The sequence below is a fragment of the Propithecus coquereli genome, unplaced genomic scaffold (genome assembly GCF_000956105.1).
Source record: "Propithecus coquereli isolate 6110/MARCELLA unplaced genomic scaffold, Pcoq_1.0 Scaffold170, whole genome shotgun sequence".
In the NCBI taxonomy this organism is placed as follows: Eukaryota; Metazoa; Chordata; class Mammalia; order Primates; family Indriidae; genus Propithecus; species Propithecus coquereli.
This window is the reverse complement of record NW_012141636.1, coordinates 1,696,958-1,724,845: the sequence shown is the minus strand read 5'-3', so window position 1 is coordinate 1,724,845 and position 27,888 is coordinate 1,696,958. Positions and strand designations below refer to the sequence as shown.

The 27,888-nt window shown below is 35.3% G+C and overlaps 1 protein-coding gene across 8 annotated transcripts in view; it reads left to right on the top strand.

The window, feature by feature from the left end:
* DLG2 (discs, large homolog 2 (Drosophila)) overlaps positions 1 to 27,888 on the top strand; it is a 1,994,579-nt gene that overhangs the window by 1,442,253 nt on the left and 524,438 nt on the right. For all 8 annotated transcript variants that reach the window (XM_012641828.1, XM_012641835.1, XM_012641834.1 and 5 more), the window contains one exon: positions 14,169 to 14,338. In XM_012641828.1, coding sequence (XP_012497282.1) covers positions 14,169 to 14,338 — 170 coding nt within the window. The remainder of the gene's footprint in view (positions 1 to 14,168; positions 14,339 to 27,888) is intronic.

Sequence of the window (27,888 nt, the reverse complement as noted above, 5' to 3'; positions counted from 1 at the left end):
TAGAATGAGTTAGGAAGGATGCCATCTTTCTCAATATTGTGGAATAACTTCTGGAGTATAGGTGTGAGTTCATCTTTGAATGTTTGGTAAAACTCTGGAGTGTAGCCATCTGGTCCGGGGCTTTTACGTTTTGGGAGGTTTTTGATTGCTGCTCCAATTTCTGAACTTGAAATTGGTCTATTCAGATATTCTGTTACCTCTTGGGTGAACTTAGGGAGGTTGTATGTTTCCAGGAATTTGTCCAAGAAAAGGAGAGCTTTGGAGATTATCTTTGCAGAAAGAGAGATAGCAAACCGAGCAGGGTGCAAGGCAGTGTTACATTTGGAGATCATGAATTTACAGTGACTCCCACCATTCGAGGATTTTCTCCAGTAATTTCAATGTCCAGCTGCTCTGGAAGAGGCAATGAAGAAGGTAGAGGGTTAGGTTCAATCAGGGTTCGGTTTTCCCAGAAAATTGTAACAGAAGGACCAGTGATAACAACAAAAGTAGGAGTGACGAATGGCAGGATAACAAGACTGGAAGCCATAAGACTAATGTGTAATTTTTATTTCTCTTATCTGCTGTGTGAATTTGAGTAATTTGCTTAACTTATCTAATCCTCGGTTTTTTAGCAATATCTGCCTGGCATATTTCTAGATTTTAGGGATGAAACAGGAGATATCGTTGCATTGTGGTGAACTGCTAACAGAAGTTAGTACCACAGGCCACTGCAACTGTTATCACAGGCATCCTAGGAAAATGTGTGATTTCACTTTTGGCTCTCTTTCTGATCATCTTTATCTTCTGTAAACTTTTCTTTCCTGCCACCCTGGTGCCTATGGCCTCCTCTAATAAGTTCTTTCATGAAATTGACCCTCACAGATCTTCCTACTCTACCACGCTCCAAAATGGAGCCTTGTAGCCTACATGGACAGGTATAAAATTATGTATAAAGTGTGAATTACTGACACCAGTGGGTTTCTTTGTGTTACAAAAGAGAAAATGATGAATTTAAATGAAAACAGACTTCTGAAAAGCAAGAAGATATTTCTGAGAAAAGGTGCTCCTCTTGGTACCCTTAATTCTTCATCCCCAGACCTCTAATTTTTACCTCCCCATCTGAGAACAAGTATAAGGGACTGAGCATACCATTTGCAAATACCAATTCAACAATTAAATCAGGGAGCTCCAGCACTGGTTTTATGAAATCACAAAATGTGGCCAGTAATCTTAAAAGGTGTTCTGAGCTTTCATCACAAAATTAACTTGAATTTATTTGTTTCATCCCTAAAATCTAGCTTAAGAAGAGATGAGTATGATGAAATAACATGAACAATAGCAGCTGATTATTGTAGCTCAGAAAAGGTCAGAAAACAGCATCACTAATCACCTACCCTTGAAAATTAGTGCCTCTGGGCAATTTAGCATTATCTGCTGTACAGAGAATTGTTCACAGCCTTTGCCAGTACTAAGTGATTCCAATAATTACAGTTTTAAATTTAAGAAAGGCTTCAAGTTAGAGCTATCAGAATTCTAATTTGGGAAGCAAGATTGTATATACTTTATTATTGACAAACTGAATCCAAACTAGATGGAAGTGCTATGCATTCACTCATTCCTTCATTCAATAATTCAGTGATTATTCAATTATTTATTCAGCACCTGCTATAGGCTCAGCATTGTCCTAGGAGCTAAGGATAAAATGGTCAGCAAGACAAATAAGGTTCCTATCCTAAGAAACTTACATTTTTGTCAGTTGGGAAGAAAATAAACAAATATAAAAAATATCACTTAGTCATAAGTGGTGTGCAGAGAATGACTCAGTGATATAGTGATGACTAACTGGTAGCTACTTTAGATCAAGTAATCTAGTTAGCCTTCTCTGAGGAGGTGGCACTTAAGGTAAGATCTTAATGACAAAAAGGAGCTAGTCAAAAAGATGAAAAAGATTTTCAAAGCTGAGGGAATAATAAGTGCAAGTGCCCTAAGGCAGGATTGACCTAGGTATGTACCAGGAATAAGGTAGCCAGTGAGGCTGGAGTGAAAAGGTATGGAAGACAGCAGCAGAAAATGAGAGCCCAGGAATAAGTGGAAGCTGGGACTTTGTAAGGCAAGTAAGGGGGCTGGGTTGTATTTTCAATTGTATAGGAAGAGCTTGGAGGGCTTAAGTAAGGGATGAGTGACAACATCTGATCTAAATTTAAAAATTAGGAACTCTGGCTTCCATGTGGAGAATAGGAGTAGAATCTGTGAGCCAATGGGTTTGGGTAGCAGTGGTGGTGGCTTGAACAAGGGTGGTAGTAGTAAAGATGGAATGAAGTGGATGGATTAGGATATATATTGGAGTTACAAGCAACTGATCTTGCTGATGGATTGGATGTGGAGGGTGAGGAAAATAAAGGAATAAGGAAAATTGGGTGAATGGTGGTGGCTTATTATGTGAGAAATTGTGCTAGCCACCAGTGATAAAAAAGAAAATTAGAGAAAATATTTCTTTTCTTGTAGAGCTTACATTCTAGTGGGGAGAAATATAATAAAAAAGAAAACAAATGAATTAAGTATCTCATTTATTGTTGGACTGTTTAAATGCTGAAAATTATTTCCCTATAACTACCAATGAATTTACTCACCATAAGATTTGATATTTACAATTTTAAGAATCTTTAAAGATGCTGAAAATTTTTCTCTTAAATGTTTTATATATCTCAGAAATTACTGAAATAACTTACCATCAAATAATACGCATTTGCCCCGTGTAAGTGTAAGTGCACAGCACTTCAATTGGCTTATAAAATATACTTCTCAGAGGGGGAAAGAGGTGAGACATGAAGGTACAGCTTTTATACTCATGGTAAGTGAAGGACTGTTTAAAATAAAGAACAAGATTACAAGCAGTTTGTTGCATGGTATACTTGAGTACTTGCTTATGGTTCAATCCTGTTTCTATGGAAATTGACCTCTAAGAATTAAAATAATCATAAGCATAATAAACAAAAACTTGAAATCCCTGTGATATGATTTTGCAAATCTCTTCCTCCCATTCCCTAGGTCAAGGGCCAATATCTTGTTCATGCACCACTGTGTCCTTACTGCCTACACAATACTTGGCACTATCTAGCAGATCCTCCATAAATGTTGGTTGAATGTACATGTGTATGTTACATATATAATATCTCTCAACTAATATTTGAGAGCTTATCATTGGTGATCAACTGTGGTTTTTTAGATCTTGCCCTCTCACTAGAGTTCTTTTCTTTTTAATGCTAATATGCCTGTGAATGATAGCCTGTTTCTTAGGGTGATTAAATTTGAATTCATTCTCTTTATAGCAGGAGGAATGAGATGACATGAGAAGACACAGCATTCTCATGGGACAAGGTACTGGAAAGGATGAGGAAAAGGTGTGGATACTAGCAGGAAATTTGTCATTGACTAATTTCTCCACTTCTAAATTCATTTGCTTATTTATCAAACATATGTTCTGTGCCAGGCACAATGGAAGGCACTAAAATATAGAAATGAATGAGATATGATTTCTCTCCTAAAGTCTTAAATCATAAACCAATATTCATGATTTATAAGTGGAGATAGACTTTTAAACAAAATGTTTCCTCTCTTTCCTCACTTCCCCCATTCAATCCATCAGCATATCTGGGAGTTTCTAAATAGCCCCTTCACGTGTCCCCTCCTCTTTTTCCTGACTACCACTGCCACTGGTTTAGTCCAGGTTTTCATATTTTTTATCAGGGTTATATAGTAGCCCCTAGCAACAATGCTTGCTTTTTTCTATCCTAACTCCACCCCCCCCAAATCTAATCAAGTCCACATCTCTACATTGTACCTAGACAATTCCTCTGAAATGCTATCCTAGCTTTAAGCAGTACAATGGCTTTCCGATGCTTTAAGTTCAAGTTCCAATTCTTTAACATGCCTTCCAAGGGGCTTTAAGACTTGATCTCTGAATGTTTTATTCCATAGTTGCTTTTTAAAAAAAGAATCAACCTAAACATCTAACAGGAGGAAGTTGTTTAAATCATTGGAAGCACAACTCTCTCATGGAGATCTTGTTCATGGAGTAACTTTCATGCAGCGATTGTTTTAGATTAAATATTATAATTCAATTGAAAAAAAAAAGATCCTCTGCTTCTCACCTTATCAGCCACTAAATTCTGCCTGGAACACTTCTCCCTCTCTTTATTCACCTGGCTAACTTCTATTTGGCCTTCAGACCTCAGCTACCTCAGTTGTTCCAAGAAGTTTCCTTGGCCTTCCTAAACCAAATAAGGTTCTCCCATTATGTGCTCCTGGAATTCCCTATATTTCTCTGCCATAGTACTTATAGCAAATTTTAATAACATGTTTTTTTTTTTTTGGTAAAATTTCCAGTCAACAAATAGTGTGTTTTTCTATCTCTCTTGCTAAACTGTACAGCTGCTACAGAGTGTGCATTAGTCTTAAAAGATGGGTAGGGTTCTTAAAAGAAAACTGTGGAGTCCAGAGATGACTAATCCAGGCAGAAGAAGAGGCCTAGACAATTAAATTGTATAATGTTAGAAGACACTTGTGAGATAGATAGGGATGGGGAAGTGAATAGCAACCTAATTGTTGAAAGACTCATGTGTTATGTAAAGGTCTTTGGGCTTGATCCAAAAAGGCGAGTGGATTCAATTTATGTTCCACAGAGCCCTATGAGCAGTGCTACCAATAGCCCATAAAAAACTATTATGTGAATTAGAGAACGACATCCCCTTTAGCAGACACAGCTCAGCACTGGGGAACTTGACTTGCCTGCATTTTTTTCTGTACTCACTAGCTTTTGGTCAGTCATGTATAACACTCCGACTGGATTCCTCAGAGCCATCTAAGGGGTCACAAACAAGGACCCTCCAGAAAGCTGTGCTCTGATTCTCTTTTCCTCCCTGCTACAGAAATCACCAAAACTCTTCCTCTATTTGTTATATACAAATAATTATAAACATACATTGTGTGATTTCTTAATAAGATTTCATTTGAAGAAAGGACTTCTTTGCTTAGATTTTTAAAATGTAGCCAACGGAGAGCAATTGAGGACTATTAAATATGGGACAAAGCAATCAGTTTTACATTTAAATAATATTATTCTGAGTGGAAGATGGATTATAGGGGACAAAGCTGTATGCAAGAAGACTAGTTACAACTTTTTTCCCCTAGAATCTAAGTGATTGGCAATAAGGGCCAGAAATGAGGATAAAAGAAAAATCTAAATCTATTAATTAAAAATATGTGATAGGATGTGTTTCTGAGAGAGAAAGAAAAGTCTTCCCTTTCTGGCGATGGAATTATTTACCTTGATAGAGAATAAAAAGTGGAGTACAGGAATCTCCTTGAGGAGGAGATAAGAATAATTTGGCACTCTGCTCCATTTGAGGCACACTGTGGACTTTCAAACAGAGATAGGTGCCGGGCTGAGCTGACCTTGAATTTAGATTTATAGAACACCAGAGCTGGAAAAGAATTTTAAAAGCACTGAATTCAACTTAAACCTAGGGAGGAAAAAAACGATTCATTTAATTGGAAGAGCCGGGATTAGACTTTATGTCAGGTTTATAACCCAGTATTCTTCCCATCATGCCATGCTCCATGTTGTTCTCAACTTTTCACTGAAGTATTCATCAATAATAAAGCCAAATTGAATTAGAATGATAAAAATGTATAATTATTTAATATGAATTCCATATATGTTGATCCACATCCATTTCTGGAATTGGAGTAGATTTGAGTAGACAAAAATAGAAATCAAATCCAACATTTTAAAATGTATTTCCTAATATGTAGTACGCAGTATTTGGGGTTCTGTGGAGTACCAAATCAATCTATAGTTTTTATTTTTATGAGAATTTACTGAGCATTTGCCCTTTGGGCATTATGGACAATGAATACTTGAGTGATTAGGAAACATTTCATGAGGTTATGGAGTGTGAGCTTTCCTTTGAATGAGGCTGGCTTTGGTTAGACATTTGGGAGACAGAATGCAGCATGAAATAAAATGCAGTTGCATGGCTGGAGCAGCGTTTAATAGGTATAAAAAGAAGGTCCAGATTTAGAGGTCATACAATGATGCTGTTCCTTTCTTTCTTTTTTTTTTTTTTTTTTGAGACAGAATCTCACTCTGTTGCCCGGACTAGAGTGAGTGCCATGGCATCAGCCTAGCTCACAGCAACCTCAAACTCCTGGGCTCAAGCAATTCTCCTGCCTCAGCCTCCCAAGTAGCTGGGACTACAGGCATGCGCCACCATGCCCGGCTAATTTTTCTATATATTTTTAGTTTTCCAATTAATTTCTTTCTATTTTTAGTAGAGACGGGGTCTCGCTCTTGCTCAGGCTGGTTTCGAACTCCTGAGCTCAAACAATCCGCCCACCTCGGCCTCCCAGAGAGCTAGGATTACAGGCATGAGCCACCGCGCCTGGCCTGTTTCTTTCTTAAATGACACCTGCGTACCAAACACTGGGAATACAAAGATAAATCAAACACAATTTTTATTTCACATATGTTAAGTGACTCTTAAAGAATTTCAAAGGGAAAGGAAATGATAAAAGGGTTGCTTTAGGAAATTGAACCTATTAATAGGTTTGTGTGTCTGGGTGAAATGGAGTGGAGATAGTTAGCCAGGCCTCAGGAAAACCAGCTAGGAAGCTATTACAATATTCCAAGTGGTATGTATTAGCTAGTATCTCATTTCATAATGGTTGGCAGGCAGTCCTCTCTGTGGACAGAGGATTGGACTAATTGGAGTGGGCTAAGTAATCTCCAGTCCTATAATCCTGACCCTTCAAAATTCTCATCCAATGTCTCTTTTTCACATTGCACCCATTCAGTTGCCTGGCTTGAAATTCGTTACTGGCCCCTCTGCTTTTCCAGGAAACTGCCAAAAGACCAATCACTGATGCTGAAATAGCAATTTCTTCCCCTGTTGTAGAAAGCTGTGATGTTTCCCAGATGACAGCTGCAGAGAATCCTGCAAGCATTTTATATAAGGGAAATGGAGTGGCAAATGGAGAGAGAAAAACAATACATTCACTGTAGGAGATGGCTTCTATGGATCATAAACTCAAGTTACTCTCACCCAGAACTGGAGATGAGAACAGAAGCCCTATTTTTAAAATGTGGAATCAAGTGGCTATCAGTTGGCTTTTGCTGAAGGAAAGGAGTCAGGAAAAGAGTCTCAGATACAAAATGAGTGCTAGGAAATGGCTTGCATGTGCACAGTCTCACACGGTGTGGCAGCTGTGGTCTCCTGGTCCAGGTTCCCTTAGAGACTTTGTTCCAAATAATGAAAGGCTGCAAATCAGAGATTGGGTTCAGAGTCAGAGCTCTTTTATCATACTCAATGGGTCTACATAAGATTAAGTACTTTTGTTTGTTTTGGAATGAACCACACATGAACCAAGTAGAGGGACCCTTCAAAATCTAGAGCAGTGGTTTTCAGAGTATGGTCATAGTATAGCATTACCAAGATCACCGAGAAACTTGTTAGAAATGTGAATCTTTTCTCCTGCTCCAAACCTACTGAATCTGAAACTCTGGAGATGGAGCCCAGCAATCTGATGTAACAAGCCTTCCAAGTAACTCTGATGCACTACAAAGTTTGAGAACCATGGATCTAGATTTTGTTAGGCAGCTTGGCTTTCCTGCTTTACAGTATGATCCTTGACCCCACTTATGGTCAGCAGTTGGGATTGGTCTGTAAATAAGGCACAAAATTATGTTTAACAAACCAGAGAGGTGTAGATGGTGCAGTGCATGAGCTTTGAGATTTCCTAGACATTGCTGACTATCATTATAAACCTCTTTGAGCTTTACTGTCTATAGTAAAATGAAGGCAATAATATCTACCTTTCAGTGTTTCTCTTTAGATTAAAGAATATAAACACAGTACACAATGCATACATCTCCCATTATGTGCTAGGCCTTATACTATTCAAATGAACCAAAGACCACAGCTCAGTATAATGAATGTTTTTATAAATACTGTGTTTTTATAAATATAGTATATCTAGTTAAATTTGAATTTTAGATAAAAAAATAACTTTTAGTAAAAGTATTTCCCAAACATAATGAGTATACACTTATATCAAAAATGTTATTTGTTTATCTGAATAATTATTATTCATATGAAATCCAAATTTAACTAGGTATTGTGCAGTTTTATTTGCTAAGTCTGGTAACTCTAGCAATATTTTGCACTGATTACCTAATGGAAGGACACTAGGCTGACCAACTGAGATGGTCCCAGAAAATAAGATGAACTTGAATTAAGTATTAAAATGGAAATAGTTAAGGAGTTAACACATGTAAAGTACTGGACACAAAGTCTGTCTATGTTAGCGAGAAACTTTTGTTGGCAAGTAACAAAGATCTGCCTGAGCTTACTTAATCAAAAAAGAGAATTAATTAGAAGGACACTTGGATTTTCTGAAATTCAAAGATGAATTGGACAACTAAGCAGCACTAGAAAGAACAAGCAGGGACTAAGGCACTGTGGGGCATCTAGGAAAATCCTCCCATTTTTCTGCAGCCCTTGCTTCTTCCCTTATATCTACTTCATTCCCCATCCTTTTGTAGATAGGCTTTTGATATTTCACAGTTAATGTGGAAGAAAGTGACTCCCAATATTATGCTCTGAAGTTTAGTTCCTGTTTCTTCTGTTCAGACAGAACCTCTGAAAGATTCCACATTCCCCAAAACAGGGACTGGCCAAAATTGACGAATGATCCATGTTAGTTGCATAAACCTGTCACTGCTCCTGCAAACCTGTGGGTATTTATTGGAAAAAATGTCCAGTAGATATTACCACATTGACATATATAAGGTGCTTTCAAAACATTATTCCTCTTCTTTCCATGCAAAACTGTCAAATTATGCTGATTTCTATTTGTTTATTATTCTATTTATTTAGTTTTAATGGACTAATAGCCCCTCTTGAGGTTAAGGAAATAAATAGATCATTAAGGTGACAAGTTTCAACAAGGAGAAACCTTAGTTGGTGATGGACTTTATAGATCCCCAGCAACACATGTGCTTCATGAGAGGAAGAGAGAAAAAGAGGAGACAGACATAATTAAGTAGATTTATTACAGGTCACAATGATTTAGAGTCATCCAGGTCAGCTGATGTGTGCGTGTGTGTGTGTGTGTGTGTGTGTGTGTGTGTGTTGTATCCTTTTTTCCTTCTCTATGTTTGTAAGCATAAAGTACCTGTATTTTCTTAAATATAGTTTTGGCTTCTATTATTTGTTCTTCACCTATCTATACTGACTCCAAGATAAAAGAAAAATAAGACCTTTTTGATACCTTAACTTCCAGAGCTTCTCTGGTTTCATCAATATTAACACAAAATTTGTAGAATTATTCCTTTTAAACAGATCCCGAGTTGTTTTAAGTAATTGATTGTTCTCTTGAAGTGCATGCAGAGTAATTTGCAAGCTTGTGTGTTTTTCTTAATTTGATCATGCATTATTGCTTTTCATGCAGCACATTAAATATTGATCAGGCTTCTCCATGATATAGCCCTTTTTGGTCTGTAATTAATTCATCTATTTGAACAACAAGAATACTATGAGAGAGAGAATAAAGGGAAAATCAGTTAGAGAACATTCCTCAATAACTAATAGCTGCTGCAAAGTGAAGTTTCAGATCCTGTGACCTAAAACCTACTTTTGAATCCAAACCTTGCAAAGGTCTGAACATGGTTGTGTGTGGTTGAGATGGTGTGGAGTGGGGTAAGGACTGAGTAGGCATAAGTTGGTGGGAATTCTTCCAAGTGGGCTGATGTTTGGAAGCTTGCACCAAAGCTTCCGTGAAGGTCAAGTTTGTATCAGAACAACTGAAAGTTTCCTTGGGGGCAAGGGAAGGGAAAGAAATTATATTACGCTCCATAAAACAAGGCTTATTAAAAGCCCTGTTTTTATATTTTTCTTCCTGAAAATCCCATTCATCTCATCTCTTCTTCCCTTTCTTATACAAAATTTTAAAACTCCTTTTAGCATCTTGACTGTGGCTCTTTCTTTCTTTTCCTCCCTTTGGTATCATTTTTCCTCCTCATAGTCTCTTCATATACTATCTTATGCAAATGATTCTTCTTTTTCGTAACAATAATAGCTAACATTTATTGATGCTTACTCTTTTTCAGGCATTGTGCTAAGTATTTCATTGCATTATCTCATTTAATCCATCCAGCAATCTTCTTATTCCTATTTTCAGACGAGAAACTGAGGCTTTGGGATGTCAAGTGACTTGCCTAAAGTCACACAGCCCCCAAGTTTTAGAGCTGAGACAAGATCCCAGTTGTATCTGGCTGTGGTCAAGCCTTCCAGGCCCATGTTCTTAGGTTCTCTGTTGTGATATATGTTCATTATAGAATGTTTGGAAGAAACATAAAAGTAGAAATATGCCTTTTAAAACACCCATAATCTCTACTCTCACAAAAAACCAGAGCTAAAACTGTTATATTTCCTTCCAGTATTTTTTAAGCATAATGAACAGAAAATTTTAAATTTTTGACACTTATTATGATTTGGTGATCATTTTTAATGAATTAACATAAAGTATATAAAATCACAAATCTTATTTTAACAGAAGAACATATTTTAATACCTATGACAGAGAATAGATATTACATGTTATTTTAAATTATATTGTCAAAGTGGAACAAATAATTTGTTAAGTATTATTTGACCTTTCAGTAATGCTACATCATGTTAGAGAATATTTAATTGTTTAGTGCAAAATTTAGATGTGATTTTGTGAGTATGTGCTAATGATAAAATACCCGTCTTGTTTCTAAGCTATTTTGGTAATGAAATGAACCAGAATTTCTGAAGGAAATTCTAGAAAAAGGTTTAAATTAATGTTTTAGTCTTGTGGACAATTCTAGTCCACAAGATGAAATTGCTACAATGAATATTGTGTACTTGTATCTGAAACAACCACCACTGAAAAGTGAAACCATCAAGTTAATTATATTGGTGAAGTGGGAGGAAGTCTGTACGTAAATGACTTTCTAATACAAAGACTAAGAAATATGATAAAGGCTGCACTTTTTACTATGACAAAGTATTCCCTATGTTTGATGCTAATGATATATTTATGTGCTTCAAAATGAATACAATTGGTGGCTTTACTCACAAAGGTTAGAGAGAACAAATTAATTTTAAATAGCTATGACCCTCTAGTCAAATTCTATTTCAAACGATTGGGAGGAAGGGAAGTTCGGTGCCCTAGTTTGGCTTGACATTCTTCCCTATTTTGAGAATTCGGAAGTAAACTATCCCTGTCATTTTTTTTTTTTTAATTTAAAACAACTAACTCTGAGTACCTTTGTATCAGCATAGGCTCTTGAAAAAGAAAAGCCAGGTTGAAATCGTATCTCTGACCTCACCAACACTTTGATCTTGTCAGTAAAATTCTGCTGTCTATAAAATGGGGACCAATGCATCATAAATTGTTTATATGAGAGAAAACAAGTGCAGTGACTAGACTGATATTGCACATAGTAGGTCCTCTAAAAATTTAAATTTCCATCCTGTTCACTTTTCAACAAATCCTTGAACACATCTTTGACCCATTTATCATAAGCAACAACTTTCAGATCTATAATATGTTACAATTTACACAAATATCTGTACACCTTAGCTATCTGTTTTCCCTTCTCACCATCTCTGGACATGCTTACTCTCTTTTCATGGGAAACTGAAGTTCAAAGAGATGAAGTGACTTGACCATGATCTGCAGCTGACAAAAAGCTGGGACTCACATCCAGGCCTCCTGACTGCTAGTCCTAAACCTGCCTACTTGATCCACATATTCAGAAACAACCATCTGATTTGGGCTGTGATTTCTGACACCAGCAATTGAAAATTAAGTATCTTGCTGTATACAAAATGAAAAAAATTAGTAGTGTTTAAGTAGATATAGCCTCCAGAATTTTTTTTAAATGTCAGCCCCTCCCTTCTGTGAAATGCAGTGTTTTAAGATATGATTAGTATTCTGAGCATAGAGTGATGGTAAACATTATGTTTTGCATTATCATGAGATGGCAAAATTATCCACTCTCAAAGGACCAGCTGCTGCAGGGCAGCTGGCACCCGTGATGCCTACATTCTCAAAACTATTTTAATTGGTAGTTTCCCGTGATATTTTTTTAGGCAGTCAGAGAGGAAATGTATGTGTAAACCTATTAAAGCCATGGCATCTGCTATAATGAAATGACATCACTGAATCTTGGGAAGTGAAATGTTCCATTGCAGGATTTTGAGCCTGCTCAGTGTTCTCATTGAGGCGAGAGTTCCTATAACTCATCTCCTCAAAAAGGTATAGAAAAGTTATGGACAAAAAAGACAGGAAAATTATTCCTATACCGTCAATATATTTCCATTACAGTCTTATAATTTTGAGTTGATATGCACAACATACATGAAACTGTTCATTACATTAGATGTATGTGGTCCCAATAGTGAAAAAGCTCAAATTTTGAAATAGAAAGACCTGAGATCAAATCTAATCTCTGCCCAAATTGCTGACAGCTTTAAGCAAAGGACTTAAGCACTTGGAACTATTCTCATTTCTATAATGTGGAAAATAAGTCTTCTTCCACAAGGTTATAGAGAAGATCCAATATTTTAAAATATAAATCAACAAATATTGCACCACTATCAAGAACAACCATTTATTAGGTGTTTATTACATATCAAGTTCTGTGCTAAGGGCTTATATGTGCATTAACTCATTTAATCTTCCCCCAAAACCTTCATAATGGATATTACTATTATATCCAATTTACAGATAAAAAGTATGGAGGCTTAGAGAAATTAAGAAAATTAGCCATGTTTACAAACTTAGGAAATGCGGGACCCAATGATTGAACTTAGACTTATTCTTTCACTCATTCAACAAATATTTGCGAAGGCATAGATTTCCTGAACAAAATTCGACGTTGTTTGGAGGAGGAAGTGGGGAATGGAAGTTGGGGAAGCAACTAACTATGTTCACTTTCCCCTGGCCACTGTGTAGGGAATGGATTAAAAGGTAACAAGAGAGAATCCAGGGAAACTAGATAGGAGGCTGTGGATGTAATCCAGGTGAAAGATGATGTTGACTTCAACCAGGGTGATGAGAATTAAGATGAGGAAACCTGGATGGACTGAGTGTCACTTTGCAGGTAGAACTGAATGCGTGGTAGTGGCAGAAAAGAGGAGTCAAGCAAGTGAAGCCCCTCGCTTTTGACTCTGAGCATCATCGTGACTTGAGACAGGGAACACAAATGAATGTGCAGAGTGAGAGAAAGAAATCTTTCTAGTCACAGGCTTCATGCTTTTAGCCATTATTAATGTTCTCACTAAGAGATTTGAAGTCCATAGCCACACAACTTTAAAATACCAGAAAAGTTTGTGGAAAAGTCAAATCATTCCTTTCCATGTGGAAATGGAAAAAAGTAAAGTTTGACGTAGAGCTTGCCACAGTTCTTAGTTTACAAAGTACCAAGAGACAAGATTGTCTGAGATTCTCTTCGAACTTTGTTAAATTTGAACTTCAGTATTTATAACACTGTGAGGTGAATGGGGGTGGGGAAACCACTGGAAGATAATTTTCCAGAAAGCTAACAGGTCTATTTTAGATGATTATCATGTATGTTTTTCCTTCTTTCTATATTTTTATATTTTTTAGATTTTCTAAAATGATTGCATATTATCTTTTATAACTAGTACATTTAAAATTTGAGAAAAATTAATCTATAAATAAAGTTACATTTGTTATGTCTATATAGTCCAGAGTAATAAATTCTGAGAACCATTCAAATTGCAACCTTTAGTCAAACCAATTAAGATAATGACATAAATCACAAAAGACCTTAAAATACATGTCCTTCTTACTATGCTGTGTGTGATACAGTCCCAGTATTCAAGATGGGGCCTGGAATTCAAGATGGGGCCTGACCAGTAGTGTGGTCAATGGGAAGAAGGCTCAGAAGGCTGAACAGTTTAAGGTTTTCTATATTTCCTACATTTGAAGTATCCCTCCAAATTTGAACATTTTAAAATTTCTTACACTCTTTACTTCTCCACATCATAAGGTTAGATAATCATAATAGTATTCTCTAAGAAATCTTCCTATAGCTACTCCTGAATCTTGTCTCTCTTCCTTTCTTTCAGGGTCAATGATTGTATCTTGCGGGTGAATGAAGTCGATGTGTCTGAAGTTTCCCACAGTAAAGCAGTGGAAGCCCTCAAAGAAGCAGGGTCTATCGTCCGGCTATATGTACGCAGAAGACGACCTATTTTGGAGACAGTTGTGGAAATCAAACTGTTCAAAGGCCCTAAAGGTAATAAAAATGTAAATGACTCATGATAAGACAGACGTAAGTGGCAAATCATTTGGCTGAAGTTTATGCCACAACCCATCTACGATGTACTCTCTTTTATCCTCTGCCATTCAGGGCTTACTAAAAGATTTGAAATTCTGTAACAGTGGTTTTTAGAGAGAATAATGAAAATCAATACTCTAAATAAGACCTCAAATAAGAAAAGGATAGATTTATGTAGGAATGCCCTTATACACAATAACAACAACCACCATTTACATTTTTCTGTAAAATTTTATTCTTACTGGATCATCATAACTTGGCTAGTATAGTAATACTAATTTTTCAGATATAAATGGCAAACATTCTCATTTAGCAAAACAGTAATGTAATAATGATTAAAATAATCTATACCAATACAACAACTATATTTTTTATAACACTGTTGTGACTTGTTTAAAATTTTGTGATATTCTTATGTGTTGTACCCAAGTACTATATAACATTTTGCAGTTGCAATAACCAAAGTAAGTTAATTTTTTTTTTTCTGAAATGTTTACAAGTCTCTTGAGGTTATTATAGTTAGTCAGGGAATCACATAAACAGTGAGATGAATTATCATCATATTAATTTTTGAGAATAATCTTTTGAGTTCTGTTCTTTAGAATGATGACATTTAAAATTAGCTTAATAGTATTTGAAGTATTTTAGAAAAATCTATTGATTAGTTTAAGAGTACTTAAATATTTTAGAAGACTATGAACTCATTATACTCTTTAAGTAAATAATTTCTCTTTTCCTTAAAATCCACTTAATTTCTAATGCTATATGAAATTTTTAAAAAATAAGCATATGACCTTCTGGGAGGTAGTAATGGGTGGTATTTAATTAAGATCTTAGCTCCAAGAGTCTGAGATCTGCTTTTTGTTATGACAAGGGGTCCATTTGTCATCTGTGGTGAATTTCTCTTGCTCTTGCTCTATAAACCTATATCTAGCTCTTGCTCTATAATCCTATTTTTCTCTCCTCAATAAACCTGATTTCCTGCTTAAAAAAAAAAAAAAAAAAGAGTCTGAGATCTTAAATACTCAATCAGACAGGACTGAATTTGAAAGCCTCATTCAGCCATTCACCAGCAGAGTCATCTTGATTGGACCAATCCCCTCATTAATAAAGGAGGATCATAATGATAGCATATATCCATAGGGTTTATGAGGATTCAACATTAACTAATAGCTGGTACATGATGAGAAGTACAGCCTGGTGATTAAGAGTACGAACTCTAAAGCCTGGATGAAACTGTAGCTCTGAAGCTCACTACCTGTTTGACCTTGGGCAAATTGCTTAACCTTAATTTTCTCATCTGCAAAGTGCACATAAAAATAGTACCTGTTCCTAATGATGTTGTGAGGATTAGATGAGTTGATTCACATAAAGTATTTAGGATAAGGCCTGGCACAAACTGACTGCTCAACAAATATTAGCTATATATACATGTTATTTGTAGTATTATTTACTACATACAGTTTTAGCCTTTGTAACAATTGCTTGAGAATGTGATTAAAATACTCAGAGATTTCTAATGGGTTAAATACAAATGCACTAAAATCACAGAATTAAATCTGAAAAAAAATAAAACAGGTAAAGCATTGTCATACAACAATCTCTAGTGGTATGAGAAAAGACTTTCTACCCTGCATGTTTACTAAAATCATATTCACAAGGTGCTTTAAAGCCAAACAAAATGGTCATACCTATTATTTCTATTAAAAATATATACTATATATCAGTAATATGTAGCTATTTCTATAATTCAATTAACAGTAATTATTTAGCACAACCCTAAGACAAATACTAATTTTAAGCACTCAGCAAAGTAATACCATCCATTTATAGGCCTCCTGCTAGCTGAGTCACTGGATGACCTCCAGCTGTGCAGAGATGCTATAGATAACCGAAACTTAATTTTATCAGGAACACAGTTTTGGGATCTTTATTTTTGGTACTAGGACCTCTTTGAGCTGGTTTACTCCAGTCTGAACTGTTTTCTCCCTTGAGCCTGGAGTTGGGCAGAAATTGCCATGGGACCTGGACAAGGGAAATGAGAAGTAGTGAGCATTTATCGACCAGGTATAGTTGGGCAATAACCCAGTGAAAGTACACAGTGTATGGGAGATGGTCGACACGTGGGCTTGGTCTACTGAGACAAGGAGAACAAGAAAATTGTTGGAAATAACTTTGTGTCCCTGAAAGCAGGCCCCTGTCAAATCCCTGTAGAGGGGTGTGAGCCTGTTTTGGCCTGTTGGGATTATGCTGAGTCACTCATATTTTTTTGTACTGTCATTATCCAGAGGTCACTGATGCGGATTTGTTTCTCTGTATAAAGCTTATTGATTTACAAGAAAAGAAACTGTTTTAGTCATTGTTTAAGTTCCTAATGCCTCTCCCAGTGCCTTAAACAAGAAGTGCTGAATCAGAGTAAATTGAATAATGAAAATGGATTGTACACAAAATCTAATGATACCTTGCAATCTTAACTTCACTTGGCACCTTATAAGTCTTTATTTTTGAATTATAAGATACGTAAAAGAAATTTCTACCAACATTTAGCTCATACCATTTAAAATTTCATTCACCGTAGAGGTAAAGATGAATCAGATGCAGTCTCTGTCCTCAAAAGTTCTACTAGGAAAGACACATGTAAGGTCAATTAACTTTAATACAAGGCAGAGTGAAATCAGATCTGTAATGGAGCTTGAGCCAGGATTTCAGTGGGGGAAAAAGGACCAGAGAGCCAAATGCTCCAGCAAATTTAAAATTTAACATGTGCACACAGGTTCTTATCTGCCCTTCTTTGAGCATATGAATACTCTACAGTAAGCACCAACAATCTAGCCAACTGAGCTAACTTGATTCAATTATGTATATATTATATAATACAGAGCTATCTGGATATACATTAAGTCAGTCCTTCAATGATTCAACAAATATGTATTAAGTAGTTGCTGTATGCCTGGCACAGAGCCAGACACTAGGGACTCACAAAGCAAATAGAGATAGTTCTTGCTCTCAAGGAGATTATAGTCTGGTGGAGAAAATGTCTATAATATAAATTGGGGAAAGTGCTATGGATAAATGTAAAAGATTGTTAAGAGGGAGCCAATTAAATAGTAGGTCAAAGGAGACTTTTATAAGCAAGTGCCACTCAAGCTAAGCTTTGAAATATAAATTAAGACAGAAGTTTAGCCAAATAAAGAGTTAGAGAGAGCATTCTAGATGAAAGTAAAAGCATGTGTGCATTAAGGCTCTAGTATGGAAAAGATCTTGATACTTTCCAGGAGTCTAATGACAGGACAATGAGTCACATGAGGTGATATAGCCAAGATAAGCAGGGGCCAGATCATACTTAGTTTTGTTGGCCACATTTAAAGATTTGTGATTACATGTTGGAAGCCTGTGATGCATCTGAAAGATCTCAAGAAAGCAGAACTGGAGAAGATCTGTATGAAAACCTTGTCAATTAATATACAGATTTTCCCCTATAGTTTATGAAATATCTGGATTTGGGAAATATCTGAATAATTAGCTTTGTCACCTTTCATCAATCTTTAACATAAAAAATTATGAGTATGGCTACTTCAGCTATTTTGAGTATGTATTTAGTAAATCTATTTTATAGACATTTTAATTCCCAGACTTTTTAGTTTGGGTATTATTTTTGTTTGCTTTTTCACAGAACTGAAGGCAAACAATGTTGTTCCTTACTATTCTGTAGATAAAATATTAAGAAATTCTTTGAAACAATGATTTGTGGCAGAAGTAAATTAATAGTTTTCCAATTTCATACCCTATGTTTATTCCATCTGTTGCACAGATTACCGATTCTGAGATAACCTTTGATATATGTGATTCTGTCTTTATAGCAGTGCTAATCTTCCCAGTTTTCAGTAGAATCAATCATCTGGTTAGTGAGTAAGAGCCATGTATTTCAGTAATGAATATTTGGATAATAGACAATTCTGATTTAGAATATCTTTTCTTAACAATGTATAAAAATTTCTCTAACCTCACAGTTATGGATTTGGTCATTGCAAGCTTCTGGGGCATCTGCATGTGGGCAGTCAATTGAGGAAAAAATGGATAATCATATGTAGGAAATAATGTTTAGGAAGATCCATATGGCTTTTCAAGCAACCAAAAATCAAGCAAAGGAAGAAAATCTGAAGTGTGTATGCAGGTTCCTAGGAAATAGCTTTACAATGAAAGCCTTTCTAGTGACTTTCCCAAGGTCACTTTAAATCGTAATTTCTAAAGAGCTATGTAATTAAACGATTGCAAAATTGTTTGTTTCTGTGGCCTAAGCCAAAGAAGCTTAAAGCTATGTAAGAAATTAGATGGCTTCTTTTAAAATGCTTTTGCTTAAGAATCATATAGCCGGTTTAAGGCCAAGTTCTAAAACTGAAAATGTTAAAGCCACAATTTTATTAATCAATATCCAAAGGTAGACTTACTTTAGTTTGGCTACCTTACTTATTAATAAGAACTGAAAGAGTAAATAAGTCTACCTAGTGACAAATAATCAATAATTTTCCACCATTATTTTTAAAAATGTTTTTAAACACCATGTTTTGGTTTCTCTGTAGATACTTTTTCTTTTGCATTTATAGAGCTCAGTATCAGTGCAAACTGAAAATGCAGTAAAGATTGTAGGTCTCTATTATGTATAGGAAATAATAGTAACTATAAAATGCACCAACTGGAGAAGTCACTATACTAATGAACATTTATAATGTATATAATTCATTCAATAGAGAAGCCGCATAAGTAGTGAGGAAGTTCCTAGGCATCTTTGAGTAGTCATGGGCCTAGAATAAGTATCTTAACCTCTGTGTGCCTCACTTTCCTCATCGCAATCTGTACATAATTTAAGTATCTAATTCATAGGATTATTTTCAGGATAAGAATTGTAAATTCTTAAAAAATATTTTAATGCTTTTATTATTACATAATTAGCTGAAAGTTAAATTTAAAAAAGCATAAAGAACTCATTCTGGTGCTTTAAAAATACCTTTCATAGTATTTTACATAATCTAGTCCCTTAGTATTATTTGTTGAGTTAATGAAATGAATATTAATTAAAAGTTTTTCATATTCAGCAATTTCAGGTGGGATCAATATATATTTGGCTTATGTATTTATATATAAATATACATAATGGTGCTATCATATCTGTGTGCATGTGTATGTTATATGAAGCTGTATTTTTCTCTCTAGCTCTATACAAATTTATTTCTAACATGTCTGAGTTATGATGTGCAATATGAATCTATGCTTTATGAAAATGTACATATATGCTTATATGCATATATTTTTCCTTTGATTTTTCCTAGTATGGGCATATATTCCAGTATACTCCATGAGTAGAAATATCTTTAAACATATTGAAAACCAACCTCATGACGTCTCCTTAGGACCAATTTCCACCACTTGCCCCTCACCAGTGTGACCTGCTCCTTTTTGTGACCTCTCCATTTATGTTAATGATCATCTCAGTCACCCACAGTACGAAAAGTCTTCAAAGTCCTTTTCTTTTGGTTCTCTCTTTTTTGCTGCCTTTATTAAATCAGGCATTATATCTTTTAAAAGCCACTTACAACATAATTAATTTTCTCTTTAAAATTTCCACTGCTGTTATTATGGTGTTCATGTCTTCATGATATCTGAGCTACTATAATAGACTCTATTGCTGATCTGTCCCTCCCATGCCTGTGCACCTGTTCTATATCAATCTTCCAGAAATCACAGATCTATTCCTGATTCTTCTCTGGTCAAGTCTCTGAGGGTTCTTCATAGCCACTAGATAAAAATCTAAATTTCTTACCGTAGCATTTTATACTCTCTATGATCTCCTTCTCTTCCAGCCACAAAATCAGTTTCAGCCTTTTCTTCTTTATTCTCCCATTCATGTATCTCCTGATCCTGATAAGCTGAACTATGTACCATGTCTTAAACACATACCATATGCTCCTGCCTCTAACTAAGCCTTTGCTCATCTCATTCCCTCACTTGGAATGCCTTCTCTTACTATTGTGACCACTGTCTGTTGACATCATATGCATCCCCCAAGAGCCAGTTCAATGCTACTTTCTCTACAAAGCTATCACTAATTGACCCGATCAGAAGCAATTTTTCATTTCTAAGAACTTCTGAAGTGCTTTATTCCTTCCTCTTCTGTTCATTCTTTTGGTATTAGGCCATCAAAACAATACTTAGGGCATGAAAGGATAGATATCAACAACCCAAATTAAGGAGATAAACTGCTAATTCTAACACTTAAGACATTGAGTTTATGATCTCTACCCTGGTCTATGACAAATTTGAAGCATTTAATGAACACTTAAAAGGGAAATACGAGCCCTAGGTAGGTCTGTGACCAACTTTTGGGTAGTAAATGAGAGGAATTGGAGTAAAGAGATGAGGGGAGATCCAAAGGTAGATCTTGGCCATCTCTGCAGTGTGACAAGGAGAAAAGGAATGACTAAAATGGAAGCTGATGATTTTATTAGTGAGAGGAGTCCCTTGTGAGGGAAGCCCTTTGTATTGGCCTCTTTTTTCACTCTTTAAAGAAAACGTCTGTACAAGAGACGGGAACAAAACAGTGTTTGAAGCATCTGGCACATTACTTAACAGTCTAATTAGTCAAAAACCAATTTCTAAATTATTGAGGATTTTTATTTATTTATTCATTTCATAATAGCCTATATGACAGATTTGTTGTCCTGTTTGGTTAAATATCAGCTTGGTATGCACCTGATATTATAGACAGAATTTATCAAGTATCTAACATAGGTGAAGTTTACCAGCTTTCTCATTTCTTCTATAAAATCTGTTCTTACTCCTCTGTCTGTCCCTGTTTTTTTCTCTTTCTGATGCCAACATGGTCAAAATGAACTATCCCAGCATTGATTTAAGTAACCCATCTGAAAAGTTTCAGAAATTGGTTATTGGGCAACTTGATTTTTCTGTAACTTGATTTTTGATGTATAGGCCTAGAGCTGCCTATATTGAGCACACAAGAAGTGCTCAATGAACACTGAATTAACTAAGATTTTAACTGCAAAATTAAATGTACTATCCTTACACTTAGTACAAACACTGCCTGCGCTTAAATTCTTTTTCCCCCTCTGTCCATGAGTAGCTTTGCTAACTAGTTGGACTTACTATTACCTAACCACAATAACTTAGAGATGTTTTGTTTAGCAAAGACTTTAGTTGTCCAGAATTCAGCTGTTCAAGACCGAGCAGTTTACTAGACCACTGGTAGAAACTAAACACAAAGTTTATACAACTACTTTAATTACCGGCACCCAGCCATTTACTACAGCAAGGGATACCATGTATTCACCCTGTTTCTTGCCATGTGGGGGTAAATTATAATGTGTATTCATTTTTTAATGCATGTGCAAAAGTGTCTCTGAATGCAGAACACAGTTTGCTTTTTATTCAGTCCCATGTCCTGGGCTCAACTTCTAAGTTGTAGGTGGACCTGTTTGTAGTGAAGGCCATTCTAAACAATGGTTTGACTCTTAGTAAGCACAAATGAAAAATTTAGCTGTTTGACATGAGGTCTCAAAACACTACATTTTCCTTTTAGTGCTGAAATTTTTTCAATCTTTTTGAATTACCAAAATCGTTCACAGGGGTTTGCTTGAGTACATATGTAGTGTAACCTTTTATGAAATAAAATATATGGAATCAGAAAGAAAATTCTGGACTCTTTGTGCTAAGCCAAGGAAACAGTCTTCTTAGAAATAAATTGCAGCTAAATCACCATTCTCCACCAAAGAACAAATCCTTTTGTGTGTGTGTGTGTGTGTGTGTTAAGTGAAAAACAAATGGCCAATGAACATATGAAAAAAAATGCTCAACATCACTAATTATCAGGGAAATGCAAATTAGAACCACAATGAGATATCACCTTACCCCTGTCAGAATGGCCATTATTAAAAAGTCAAAAAAGAATAGATGCTGGCGTGCATACAGAGAGAAAGGAATGCTTATATACTGTCGGTGGGACTGCAAATTAGTATAACCTCTGTGGAAAACAGTATGGAGATTCCTCAAAGAAATAAATGTAGACTTACCATTTGACCCAGCAATCCCACTACTAGGTGTCTGCTCAAAGGAAATGAAGTCATGTTATCAAAAAGACACCTGCACTTGAAAGTTTATTGCAGCACAATTCACAATTGCAAAGATGTGGAATCAACCAAAGTGCCCATCAAGAAAATGTGGTATATATTTAATATATACCATGAAGTTCTACTCAGCCATAAAAAAGAATGAAATAATGTCTTTTGCAGCAACTTGGATGAACTAGAGACCATTGTCCTAAGCGATTTCAGGAACGGAAAAACACACACCACATGTACTCTGTCATAACTGGGAGCTAATTGATGGGTATACATAGGCACAAAGAGATATAAAGGTCATTGGAAATCAAAAAGGGGGAGGGGGAGGAGGGGAAGGGGTAAAAACCTACCTATTGGTACAGTGAACACTATTCAGGTGATGGGCACACTAGAAGCCCTGACTTAAGCTTTATAAAAGGTATCCATATAACAAAAATATTTGTATCTCCTTAATATTTTGAAAAAATAAAAAATAAAAGAACAACACATTTAATGAGCTCACCTTGTTCTGAAGCAGTTTTCTGTAGCATTTCTTGTATATGCACATCATTAATTTCTGATTATTTATGGATATAAGATACATACTTGTGAACTGGGAGCCTCTTTTTCTAAGCTAATATTTGGTCAGTCTTCATAATGATGTCTGTAAATGAGCTCTATCCTGAAATCTTATGACAAATGATTTATCGTGAAAAAATAAACTACAAATATTGCCATTATAATCCCATTGTTTTGTACATTATAACATTATGGGAGAGTAAATCACTTGATTACATTTGCTAAATCCTTTTGGAAATTAAGGAATGATGCCACTCCTCTCATTTTCCCTTTGGGGATGACATAGCCACCATTTCATTTTTTTGGTTTACTTATTTGTTGTTTAAACTAGTCTATAACTTTTTAACAGAATATATGAATAATAGCTCCTTGAACAAACCTTTAAAGTCAAAATTATTTTTACAATGAGAATTTCAAATTTTAAAAGATACACTGTACTAGATATAGTTTTGATTTTTTGATATTTAAAGTTTTATCATTCATTCAGCAAACCATGTCAATAGCTGTGGATATTTACCAATAGAGTATTTTTTTTTTTTTTTTGAGACAGAGTCTCACTCTTTTTGCCTGAGCTCGAGTGCCATGGCGTCAGCCTAGCTCACAGCAACCTCAAACTCCTGGGCTCAAGCGATCCTCCTGCCTCAGCCTCCTGAGTAGCTGGGACTACAGGCATGTGCTGCCATGCCCGGCTAATTTTTTCTATATATTTTTTTAGTTGTCCAGCTAATTTCTTTCTATTTTTTTAGTAGAGACGGGGTCTCACACTTGCTCAGGCTGTTCTCGAACTCCTGAGGTCAAACGATCCACCGGCCTCAGCCTCCCAGAGTGCTAGGATTACAGGCGTGAGCTACCACGCCCGGCCAATAGAGCATTTTTTAAAGTTTTAAAAGGAAATGTGTTGCCATGGTGAATACTATGACTGTAAATCTTTTAAATTATGGTCAGCAGCAAAGCAATTTGATGAAAAGACTTTAGGACTTGAAGCCAAGACCTAAGTTGAAATCCTTGCTTAACCTGTTATGTGGGCCTCTGTATCCAATAAATTTTAAGTGCACTTTTTCCATGTTTATTTTTTTTTAAAAAAAAAAAGCAAATATGTGCAGAAAATAATCACCTATACATTCAATAAATATTTTATTTCAAAAACATTTATTAGATCAGGCAATTCTAAATGCTAAGTCAAAGGAATGAGAATAAGTAAAGAAGTGTTGGCATTTCTCCCAACTATTTTCTTGGAATATTGGCATTCACCTAGCCTCAAATAATGCACTCCTCCTCTGCTGACTGGCACTGCTAAATTCATCATCGTCCCTTAACTAAATCCATTTTGGTTGCCCAGTTCATTGCCTAGTGTACATTAATTTTTTTTCCTTCTATAGAACATTGAGATCCAATAAAATTAAAGCTTGCAGTATTTTTTGATTCATGGACCAGGACTCCTAATGACATTAAGCTGTCAGTCAAGTCTTTAACTACACAGACTTTGTTTTTGAACATAATTCTGTTGCAGCTAGATACCTTGGGCACTTATCCCATATAGAAACTTAATAGAAAAGACAAAATCCATTTTTAATATCCATAAAGAAAGCCAACTTAAGAATTTTTTAACCTGACATTGTGAACATACAACTTAAGCATTTTTAAACATGGAAATCCAGTTATGAGACCCTACCAAAAGTCCACTATGGTTGGAAGTTTGCACCCGATAAAGGGTATTATGTGAGATTAAGAATTATTAGCCAAGGCTGAAAAAGGAATAGTCAGAAAAAATGAATAGTAAAAATGACACTGGAAACAAACTAGGCACATTTCTCTAGTTGAGCCAGGGCCTTATTGTGGTAAATAAAGAAGGTGTATATATATATATATATATATATATACACACATATATATATTTAATATTTCATATATATATCATATTTTTCAGGGCAGGTTATTAGTCATGTGAAGAAAGAGTTCAATAGTTGCTTCCCAGAGACCTAAAAATATCCATTGAGTTTTCAGGAATAATTGAGTAAAAATGGAAAATTTAACCTTCATAATTCTATTTATTTGAATCAACTGAATGTGGTACCATTTTTTTAAAAAAATCATAATTTGGATATGAAAGAATTTTTAGGTGTCAAGTATTCTAAATTTTCACAATACACACATTCAAATCATGTATTTAACAGAACTTTAATTGAACAACTCAGAGTACAGGACTAAAAATTAGAAATATAGACATGGTGTGCCCTCAAGGAGGATGGTGGTCCCAGCATAATGTGTGAAATGCACATATACCTAAATAATTATAATACTACTGGATAAATATACGCACAGGCTTTTAAAAGAAAACCTTGACCAAGACTTCAACTTCTGCTTTAATATTCTGGGGAGAAACAGTTTTCTAACACTAGCTGCTCACTTGGGAAACTGCTCCAATCATTAGATTTTTTTCCCCCATACTTTAGTGGAAATTTGGAATTTCTCTAAAATTTTCCATTAATCTTCTTTCTTCCCCCTACTGCTATAATGGGCAACTTTTCACAAGAGAGCCCTTCAGATATGTGTACATCATTGTCAAGTCTCCTCTTACAGCTCTCTCCCTTTAGACTGAGGCACCCAGTTCGTTAATCATTCTTGGCATATCATCATTTAAGACCCTTTAATTTACTGTTTCTATCCTATACATTTTCTCAAATTTGGTGGTATTCCACCTAAATAATGATACACAAATTGGATATAGAGATCCCTTTATATGCTTATAAGCACAGACCATGAGTGAGTTCTGTGTGCGAGCTCGATACTCCACTTCTGTTAATGTAATATAGAATTGTGTTAGTTTAGTTTTTAAGAATCTTTTTGTTGGTTCATATCAAGATTAGAGATGGGTAAATACTTCCTATTGACTATTGGCTATCAGAGCTATTACATTCTATTTTAGAATAATTGGTTTTTTAAATTTAAATTCATCAATTTATATTTATCTCTATTAAATGTAATATTGCTGGATTCTGCTTAGCATCTGGGCCTGTTGCTATCACTCTTAATAGTCACTCAACCATTCCTGTATTAGCTATTCTTTCATCTTTTATGTCAATTATAGGAAGACAGATGGAATTCTCACAAACAATGGAATTTGTCAGGTGCGTGTTTCCCAGCACATGTAGATATAATGTGAATCACACAGATATACGGAAATAATGTTTATAAAAATAATGGAAAGATAAAGATAAAAGTAACCTTGTTAGAGAAAGTTTTCCACCAAGCAGAATGTACATATTATATAATACTAAAGAACTGGTTTGCAACTTATGAGAGCAGATTAATCTCATCTGCTGACAGAAATCTCTTCTTTAATAACTCACAAAATAAACAAAACTTAGAGAAAATAAGCAACAACAACCACAAAAAATTTTCACCAACAGTGATAAAAGAAGTAATGAAGCACAACTTAATGCAATAGACTTAAACTGTGACTTTAAAAAGAAATTGCAGCACAGAGACTTAGAAAGGCTCACATGCTACACCACTCCCATTCCCCTCCTGAAACCGTACTGGTGATTAACAGTATCCTGAGACTTCTCACAGATACCACTGAGCTGGTAGCCTTGTCTTTTTCAAAGAATAGTTGAAACTTGCTGCTGGGAGAATCTAATGCAGGGAAAGTGAGCAGTAATGCTGATATTCTCTAATGAAAATAGAGGTTCTATAGCCACATCCTAATTAGAGAAATTACTTCAACTAGATACATGTTGGTATAGGACATTCAAACAAATCTCAAAAGACAGTAGAATCTGGGTGTTCTAGGAAACATGACAAACTTTCCTATATCCTCCAGCTCCTTCCCCAGCTGTTGCTCAGGCACAGAATGCGATTAGAACCCTAAATATATATCCAGACCCCCCCAACTATAACTCAGACTGAAAAACAAAATAATTAAAGGTACAAAGGAAAGGAGTAAACTAGTCACATACATTGTATCAGAGCAGATAGAATGTCTGTTCAAATTGCCCAACCATGAGCAAGATGAGAAAAAAACTCTGTAGACATACAGCAATCAAAACCAAAAAGAAGTATCATCATTGTAATCTAAACTATTAAGCACTTACTATGTATTAGGCAATGTTCTAAGTGTTTTCTATGTATATGTCTTTTAAACCTTTTAAGAAGTCCTATGAGGTATTTTTTATTACAATATGCGTATATGGAGATTGAATAACTTGCCTGGAATTACACAAATGATGGCAGAGCCAGGATATAAATCACTGATATCTGGTGCTAGAACTCATGTTAGTATGACTTGGTCATCATAACATACAAAAAGAGGAAGAAATAAAAAAAGGAAGGACATAAGGACGGGAGGGAGAGAGGGAAGAAAAGGAAGGAAGAAAAAGAGTTCAACCTATAATTCAAGAAACAGAAGAAGCAAGGGCAACATATGTAACCTAAACATCTGAACCCCCATAATATGCTGAAAAAAAAAAAAGGAACAAAAGAAAAGTGTTCCCTGATTCATGATTCATGTTATAGGATAAGACAACTTAAGAAGACAAATTCAATAAAACAAGTGCTCAAACATAAACTGATAAAAATATAAGCTGAAAAGAAAGCTTGCAGACCTGAGGAACCCAATAAAAGGCCTATATAAAGTTATTATAGAACTTATGAACATGTTATAAGCAGTAAGAAAAAAACAGATGTCACTGAAATTAGTGACAAAGACAAAGACTTAAGATAATCATGGTGCACACAGACAAAAGAAAAGAAAAGAAAGGAAAAGAAAAGAAAAGAAAGGAAAAGAAAAGAAAACTTTAAAGCTATACCAAATAAGAGCTA